At 45.6% G+C, this 9,014-nt stretch overlaps 1 protein-coding gene across 1 annotated transcript in view; it reads left to right on the top strand.

The window, feature by feature from the left end:
- TJP1 (tight junction protein 1) overlaps positions 1-7,793 on the top strand; it is a 189,134-nt gene extending 181,341 nt beyond the window's left edge. The window contains exons 27-28 of the mRNA XM_015419498.1: positions 1,591-1,734; positions 6,617-7,793. Of these exons, the coding sequence (XP_015274984.1) occupies positions 1,591-1,734; positions 6,617-6,711 (239 nt within the window). The 3' untranslated portion in view covers positions 6,712-7,793. The remainder of the gene's footprint in view (positions 1-1,590; positions 1,735-6,616) is intronic.
- Positions 7,794-9,014: the final 1,221 nt, after the last annotated feature.

The raw sequence follows: 9,014 nt of genomic DNA, 5'->3' as shown, positions 1-9,014 counted from the left end.
AAGAAGAAGAAGAAGAAGAAGAGATTGGATTTATACCCCGCCCTTCACTTGGAGGCTCAGAGTGGCTTAAAAACTCCTTTCCCTTCCCCTCCCCCCAACAGACACCCTGTGAGGTGGGTGGGGCTGAGAGAACTCTGACACAAACTGCTCTTTTTCAAGGACAGCTGTGCCAGAGCTTGTGACTGACCCAAGGTCACATCAGCAGGTGCAAGTGGAGGAGTGGGGAATCAAACCCAGTTCTCCCAGGTTAGAGTCCAGACACTTAACCACTACACCAAACTGGCACCATAGGTGCAGTTGGAGGCCTGTATCAACATCTGTGTATCTGTGACATCTGGACCCCATCTGCAGATATCTAAACCCACAGAGTGGGGCCACGCTGAGCTAAACAGATTTTTCTACTAACTTGGGGGATCCCCGAGGTATGCAGAAAAATCTGAAATGTTAAAAAATAGGGGGTTTATCTTCCTCCAAACTTTTTAAAAAATTGTCTGTGCATGCGCAGATAACACATTTATGGTGGCTCTTCAGTGGCCATTGGGAGCCGCGGTGGGACTGGCGGCAGAAGAAGAATAAGAAAAGATTGGATTTATACTCCGCCCTTCACTACCCAAAGGCGTCTCAGAGCGGCTCACAAACTCCTTTCCCTCCCCCTCCCCACAACAGACACCCTGTGAGGTAGGTGGGGCTGAGAGAGCTCTTTCAAGGACTGCCCTTGGGAGAACAGCTCTGAGAGAAGTCGTGACTGACCCAAGGTCACACCAGCAGCTGCATTTGGTGGAGTGGGGAATCAAACTTGGTTCTCCCAGATTAGAGTCTGCGATCTGAACCATGACACCAAACTGGCTCTTAACCACTACACGAAACAGAAACACGATGGGGCCGGAGCAGCTCCCAGACATGGTGGTTTTTGGAGTCATGCCAGGCTGAGTGATGGGGGAAAGGGTCACCAAGAGCTTGGCCAATGTCTACACTGCTGGAGTTTTGCGACCAACTTTGTCGGAGCAGCTTCAATGAAGAACGTTTTCCTCCACGGCCGAGTTGAGTCCTCCAGTCTCGCGATCCTGCGTCGTCTCACCCGTCGGCTTGTGCTGTGGTTCAGCCGCAGTGCCTTTTGTGGTCACTGCGAGGAACATGGTTTCTTCCAACTTGGGGGGTCCCCAGCCTTTTTTGAGCCCTTGATCACCTTTGGAATTGGTGGTGGCCACAATCACAATATGGCTGCTACAGGGGGTGGCGCCGGCTACAAAATGGCTGCTGTAGGAGGCGGAGCCACGCACACACAAAAGAACCCCGACTGCAGGGGAAAGGGGGCTGTTTTTAAAAAGACACGGGGGAAGAAGAGTGAAAGGGGAATAAAACCAACCCTGCGGTGGCAAGCTACCCCTGAAACGTTATTTCAATCTGTCTAGCCGGTTAGATCTCCGGGGTCAATCAGAAGCCCTGCTGGGCAGTGCCTGACTAGGCACCATCCCCTTTCTTAAGAACACTTGGTGAGCACCAGAAAAAAGTCAGCGGGCACCGTGGCGCCCACGGGCACCGGGTTGGGGACTCCTGTTCTAACCTCTGTCCTTTGTCTGTTTGCCGCAGGCGAAACGCTGCTCAGCCCCTTGGTCATGTGCGGGCCCCACGGACTGAAATTCCTGAAGCCGGTGGAGCTGCGCTTACCACATTGTGCGTCTATGACCCCTGATGGTTGGTCTTTTGCTCTAAAATCCTCCGACTCCTCGTCGGGTATGCTGTCCTCCCTCTGTCCTTTTGGGGCTTTTGGGTGCTATCGAATAATTTAAACCCCGCCTTGACTGACGGCGGCACTGTGTGTGACCTACCGAACCTGTTCCGAAAATCACTGTATCTGTGTCAGCACTCCCATTTCATTTTTTTCCCCCTCATTACAAAGTGTCTTTCTCGCACTGAACTCATGATGCAAAAATTCATTTCGGGGGAAACCAGAACGGCAAGGTAGATAATAACCATAACGTGTACACTTGTCATTGGTCCATTCAGTTGGTACCATTATCTACCTTGCTTCCTTATCTCACACTCTCGCTGTCTCTCTCTCTCTCTCTCTGTCTCTCTCTCTGTCTCTCTGTCTCTCTCTCAAGGACTAATACTGCTGCGAAACACTTAAGATGAGAAAGTCACAATTTTTCCTTTTTTTTGGTCAAATTGTGCTAGGAATTCCGATCGGCTCTTCCAACCGCTGGTGTGGTCTTTTTTTCTGACCATGGAAAGCTGTAACGGTCCCATTAAACTGAGCCAGCACACCTAATATTTGGGGGGCGAGCTTTCTGATGCACCAGCTGCGAATGTATAAATTGGGCGGTTCGAAGAAAACTCAGATCTCTCGTTCCTTGGCTGCACTAATGTGCGCTTCTAAATTCTGAAATGTGATGGAGAGATGGTCTCCTTCGGGGGGGGGGGAGACGATAGCGGAGAGAACGAGCTACAGATCTGGCGTGCCTGTGCTTTTCCTTCCCCAGTAGTTGCTTCAGTTCCCGCTGAACTTAAAGGAGGAAAAATCACAGTTGGCTGAAAACCCCCGGTGATAAAAGAGCATTAGGACGACACAGAATTTCTGTATAAATTGCAAGCAATTTCATGAAACAGCTGCCAAGTTACAGCCTTGGAGGGGATGTGTGTGTGAAAAAAAGAACCCCTTCTTCTGCACACTGGACAAAAAAAATGTCTTAAAGGGTGTCCCCCCCCTCCTGCTGCTTTGAACCTGTTTTGACGCCCTTAATGTATACATATCTGTAATATGGTATATAAAAAGCGATGTACTTATGTGTACAGTATTTAAAAGAAAATGTATTCCTCGTTGTCAGTGATGTATCTATCCTTTTCGATGCCAGAATGTTGACGCAAAAGAGATGTGCAGGGAAATAGGGCGTCAGACGCTTCTCTGGTGGGGTGGATCCAGTTACTTAGAGAAATCCTGGCTGGGTGATTTTTTCCCCACTGGTATTTTATGCATGTCTTGCATGCAGCTATTTACTGTATGTTTAAAAAAAACGCGCAAGAAAACCCTGGAAGCGCTAGAAAAATCTTGACAGTTCCGAGTCCTAGAGGATCCAGAGAGCTGCCTCTTAATAATCCATTTAAACACCTTCCAAATAATTCTTTTCCCCCCCAAAATATGATTTTGTAACTGCTGTTTTGCTGAACCTGTTCATGAATTTACTTGAAGTGAAAGGAAGCAAACAAACACGGTGCCAGTTCTTCCCCAATCACCTTGGCTGTTGTGAGAAAGAGCTTGTTCCTTTCCCAGTTAAGAGTGTATTTTCTTTTGTGCGTGCTCCTGTCTGCGTGTGTGTGTGTGTGTGTGTGTTTGTGACGAGGGTGTCCTCTTTTCTGTCTGTAACCGGAGCTGTCCGTCTGCCTCGCAGCTAAAAAAAAACGTGATTTCAATGTGGTGTGTGTTATCAGTAATTTTGCTCCTTGAGACAACTTCACAATTGGCCAACTCTTTGTCTTCTTCTGATGTGTAAGCCATACTGTGTCTTAAATAAATACTTGTTTTCTCTCTTTCTTAAAAAAAAAACAAAAAATTAGTTGGTTATGGGATCTCTTTCTCTCTTGCGCTCTCGCTCTCTCCTCAAGCTTTTCCTCGACATGTTTTTTCTCCATGTTCTGTCCTCTCGAAACAAAACGTTTTGGTTGTACATAACTAACCTCTCCTACAGCACATTTTAAGAAGTCAAAAGCACTGGCACATTATCCTTAAGAATATAGTCCCTCGATTCATCTCATCTCATGAAACCGAGGGGGACGACTGACTTCCAACTTTAAGTAACCCCAACACACAACCAGTACTTAACCCACCCCCAGTTTGTTATATTTAGTTACCTGGTATTATTAGGAGCTGCGGTGGCTCAAGTGGTTAAGACGCTGAACTGCAGGCTGTGGAAGGTCAGTAGTTCAGCAGTTCGAGACCCGGGTGCCGCATGATGGAGTGAGCTCCCATCTCTAGTTCCAGCTCCTGCCCACCTAGCAGTTCGAAAGCAAGACATTGCAAGTAGATAAATAGGTACCACTTCGGTGGGAAGGTAACAGCGTTCCGTGCGCCTTGGTGTTTAGTCATGCCGGCCACATGTCTTCGGACAGCGCTGGCTCTTTGGCTTTGAAACGGAGATGAGCACCGCAACCCTAGAGTCGGAGTCGACTGGCTTTCGAGCAAGGGAACCTTTACCTTTACTTTATTGAATTATTATTACTTAGCATTAGTACAAAGTTGCCTCACTTCCCATAGTTCTAGATTTTTTCAGACTTGGGTTTCCACCCCATGTGAGGAAGGTGTGCTTGGCGTTACAGTTGCTTACCACTCCGACCTGTACCTTTATGTTTAAGAAACTCTCGATTATTTCCCCTTCATGAGTGTTGCTAAAAGCCGACACCTCTCCTCTCGCCAAGACATCCCACACTGCCTGACATTATTACCTAACGGGATGGGAACGCTTTTTTTTTTTTTTTTGGACAAAGTGAAGGTCTGCTCTCCAGGATTGGGCTGGGGTGATTGGCCATCCGAACATAAAATGTAAACCAGGCCCTCCAAATCTACAAGCGAATTCCAAAGCTGCTCATAATATTCCAGTTTCCACTCCGGATGTTGTCATCACTCCTGCATATCGGTCATTGTGTGCATCATGTTTGTTTCCATGAGTTCCTAGCAAGGACTTCTGACTTGTTTTCTGTAGCACGCTAGAACGTTTACCAAAATCTGTGGCGTTAGCCAAAGGGCAGAATCAATCTAGGCTTAGTAGATTTCCTAATATGGATAGGATCGTACGAGTTTTCCATGCATACGTGCACTAACTCAACTCCGCGGAAGGGGTACGTCTCTGTTCTACACCAGGGGAGAGATGCAGTGATAGGCCAGAGGGCCACCGGGAACTTGTGAGTGAAGCTACGGGAGGAGATCGGGCCAAACGGGAATAACTGCTTATGATTCGGGCCACAGTAGCTCAAATTACGGGACTAAACTTGCTGTCGCCTTTACCACCAGCACAGTTTGGATTGGTGCAAACCTAGGAGGAGACTTGGAAACAGGTAGCCTAAGAGAATCTCCAGCTTACTTAGGAGAGGAAGCTAAGGAGTGATAGCGCATTCTTCAAGTTCGCAGTGACAGGTTTAAAGTCCTTGATCTGCCTTCACAAACACAGTTGTCGATCGGGCACCTTCCAGCTGTTAAAACTTGTTATCTCAGTTTTCCGGTTCGTTCATCACACTGGGTGGAAAAGAGCTCTCCAGCGGCTGCACATGGCCACTGCATTCTGGTTCGCCTTTGTATTACAGGCAGTACCAGCCGATGGCAGATGGAGTGAAAATTTGGGGTGGGGGGAGTGACTGGGACTTCCGTGTTACCTGTGGTGAGCAAACAGCTACCCCAGCTTTGTCCAGAATACAGGATGAGTCGAAAGCAGCACGGGTGATCACTCAGCAAGACTGCTAGTAGTAGCTGTTGAGGTGAACACTACAGTCACTGGGAGCCTTCTTTCCATGCAGTGTGGTGAACTTACAAACCAGGGCAAGTATTCCTCAGAATACAAAACCCGCGGAGCAGACCTAGAGCAGCTATCCTTGAACGGCAGGTAGCGCCTTCTGCATTGGTTTTAGACAGCCGGATTCCGCTCAGAGAATATCTCTCCCTCTGCCCGCCCAGTCTCTCTCCAGGTGCTGACGATTCAAAAAGGACACTGGCCGCTTAGCCGTGCAATATTGGCACCCACCCAGCAATGCTCCTTCTAAGCTGTGGAGTCTTGTGAGCAAAAATTCTACTTTGTGAGCTACTGACATTAAAGTTGTGAGCCAGCGATTTGGCTGCTGCATCAATTAGTTTGCTCTGGAGCCATCCTTCCTGGGCTAAGACAAAAATGTGTGAGCCGGAGGCTAAAAAACTGTGAGCTAGCTCACACTAACTCAGCTTAGAGGGAACACTGCTGCCCAGCATCTAAAACTAGCTTGCACCGTTAGTCATGGAGCCTTTGGGCTTGGTGTGCTAACAATTGTGCTCTTAGAGGCTGTGAGTCCAGGTTTCAATTGGTTGCTGGGCACGTGTGATTTTACACAACTAAGTTTCCCCCTCCCCTCATTTAAATGAGGCCTCTGTGTACCTGAACTGTCTAGAGGCGATCTTTCATTTTGCCAGGGGTGTTCAGACTCCACATCTTGAGGGAGCTACATGAGAAAAATGCACGGTGGGAGCTCTTTGTACATCTGAGTTCCACTCAAATCCCTTTGCTTGGGTGTCCGTCCCAGGTCTTATTGGGGAAGAAAAGAGTTCTCTGAGACCATGATTCAGATGTTCATCGGGGATGGCTTTTGCTAGGATAGTTTAATAAAGTACAGATATTCTCCGGCCGAAATGGAATCGCGTGTCTCTGTAGGGGAAGTTAATCGAAAGAAAAAGCTGTGTTGGGCTTCCGCAGAGCAGTGGGCGGAACTGCTTTGAATTTTCCCCAAATTGCTAAATCCTCTCCTAGCCGAAGATTATACACCTGGCTAAAAAAACCAGGAGACAGTTGGCAGGAAGCTTAACATAAAAGGGGTGCTATTGTCCAATGTGTTGGCATTTTGATCATGGATACTAAACTACCACATTGTTTTCCTCCTACAGGTGACCCCAAAACCTGGCAGAACAAGTCTCTTCCCGGGGATCCAAACTATCTTGTTGGAGCAAACTGTGTCTCGGTTCTAATAGATCACTTCTAACCCTTAACATTAGTAGACTGACCCAAGTGTGAAATCAAGATTTTTCTCATTTAAAAAAAAAAAAAGACCTTGCCCAGAAACTGAACCACTCGTATCAAGTATTAACCGTTCTCTTAGTGTTCAAGCAATCTTTGCTTTGATTAACAACGGATAGTAAGTACATTCTTGAACCATGGTCAGGGCACATGCCGTTCATCGGCAGAGCAGGGCACCCCCGGGACCAAGGCGAGGCACCCGCGGGGTTCTCTTTGGCTTTTCTTACATGGATGCGGCGGATCCACCATCGCTTCAATCTCTCTTTGACTACCAATGAAGCAATGCAATTTGTTACTTTTCAGAGGAACTGCTGAATCCACTGCTGAATTTGGCCTTTTTCTTACAAAACCTTTTCTATATGACAACAGACAAACAATAAAAAAACAAAACACATGTTTGTGTGTTTCAGAATATGCAAAGACTATATTGCGGACACCAGGTTGTTTTTAAAACTGACTTCCCTTTTTTTTTGGATGCATTTTGCCCATGAAGTGGAAATCAACTTTTTTGGCTAGCACAATAGAGAGGTTTGTTTTTGTTTTTCCCTTTTCCCCCTTCTGCTAAAAGGGGGTGACTTACACGCACGTCTGCTTCAATTGTACATGAACACCACAATTTTGGGGGGCGGGAGGGGGTGTCGTAGGGAGAAAGAGAGAGCACGCATGTGGTATGACAATGGTTCATCTGCCTCTGTCAGCCTGTAAATTAACAACATTTAAAACATATTAACCAGCAGGGATGCCTTACCCATTTATTTTTTACCTGTCTTCGCTCTCATCCTAATTGTCTGTACTACTAAATTTGTATGGCTTCTGTGCTTACTTAGATCTAAAAAAAAAATTCTTGAGAGAGTCTGAGAAACTGATTCGATTTGTGAGCATTGCTGATCTAGAGAGAGAGGCGGGAAGGGAAACCACTTTCTCTTGTTTTGTTTTTTTGCATTGATCAACCAGAGAAGACCCCCGAAGAACTTGATGGTATGTTTTCTGCTATGCATTCTGGAAAATTCATAGATGTTCTAGATTGCTTGTATATAACTCCGTGCATACCACTCTTTTTTTTGGTTTGTTTTTTGGTTTTTGTTCTCGGTTTGTAAATTAACTTTTATAAGCTTTACCTTTTTTATATATATAAATATATATAAAAATTATGTATCCACAATGTGGGCTCAAAGAGGCTTACACAGTTCTCCTTTCCTTCATTTTATCCTCACAACGATCCTGTGAGGCAGATTAGGCTGAGAGCATATGACTAGCCCGTGGTCACCCAGCCACCTTCCGAGGCAGAGTGGGGATCCGAACCCGGGTCTCCTAGACACCACCACAAACACTGGCTCGAGCTCGTATCTATAAGGGGAAGTACAGTTTTGCTTCCATCGCTCTTTTTCTCGAAGGGCTTAAGTTAAACGATCTCGTAACCACAAGTCAGTTTTAATTTGTAAAATGTCAGCCGTGCGAGAGAGTACCTTTTTTATATATATAAATATATATAAAAATTATGAAAAGGTTTTCTTAATATCTTTGTATTCTCATACCTTTTGAGCCTTGAACTTTGACATCTTGCAGCAATAACGCAGCATTTCTACGGTGTGTGGAGGAGAGGGGGGGGAAAGGACTCTCTTTTTTTAAGAAAAGAAAAGAAAAATGCACAAAGTTGTTACCTTTTCTAAAAGTGCTGCATTAAAAAAAAAAAAAACACTAACTCGGAATTCTCTAGTTTGATTACGTTCTTGGGAAATCGAAAAGAAAAAAAGAAAAAGAAATATCCCTACTGTAATTTGTGATAAGGAGGCTGTACTAGTACGTGCCCCGAAATGTATTTTTTTACTAATAGACAATTTATTACGGCACATCAGCACTATTTCTGTTTAGATGATTAATTATACCACTGCATTCTGTTGATCAGTTATTTAGCTATACAGGTGTGGCTGATTCTTTTTTTTTTTTCCTTTGCCATTATTAAAAAAAAATTACACATTTCTAAATATATGGAATAAAAACTGTTTTTAAAATAATCGGACAATTTTCCCGTATCTTCTTGTTTCTGAAATGGATAACGATCTGCAGTCTTGATAAATCCCCCATCTTTTCAAGCCTTATGGCTCAGGGCCAGGATATCAGAAGGACCATCTTCTCCGGCACATTTCTGCCTGGGAATTAAGATCATGGGGAGGGGCCCTTTTGATGGTCCCACCAATCAAAGAAGGTCGTTTGGTGGGCGCACACAAGGCAGGGCCTTTTTGGTGGCGGCCCCATGGCTGTGGAACA

Source organism: Gekko japonicus, unplaced genomic scaffold (assembly GCF_001447785.1).
Source record: "Gekko japonicus isolate JY-2015 unplaced genomic scaffold, Gekko_japonicus_V1.1 scaffold653, whole genome shotgun sequence".
Lineage (NCBI taxonomy): Eukaryota > Metazoa > Chordata > Lepidosauria > Squamata > Gekkonidae > Gekko > Gekko japonicus.
This window is presented reverse-complemented; position numbering and strand designations above follow the sequence as displayed.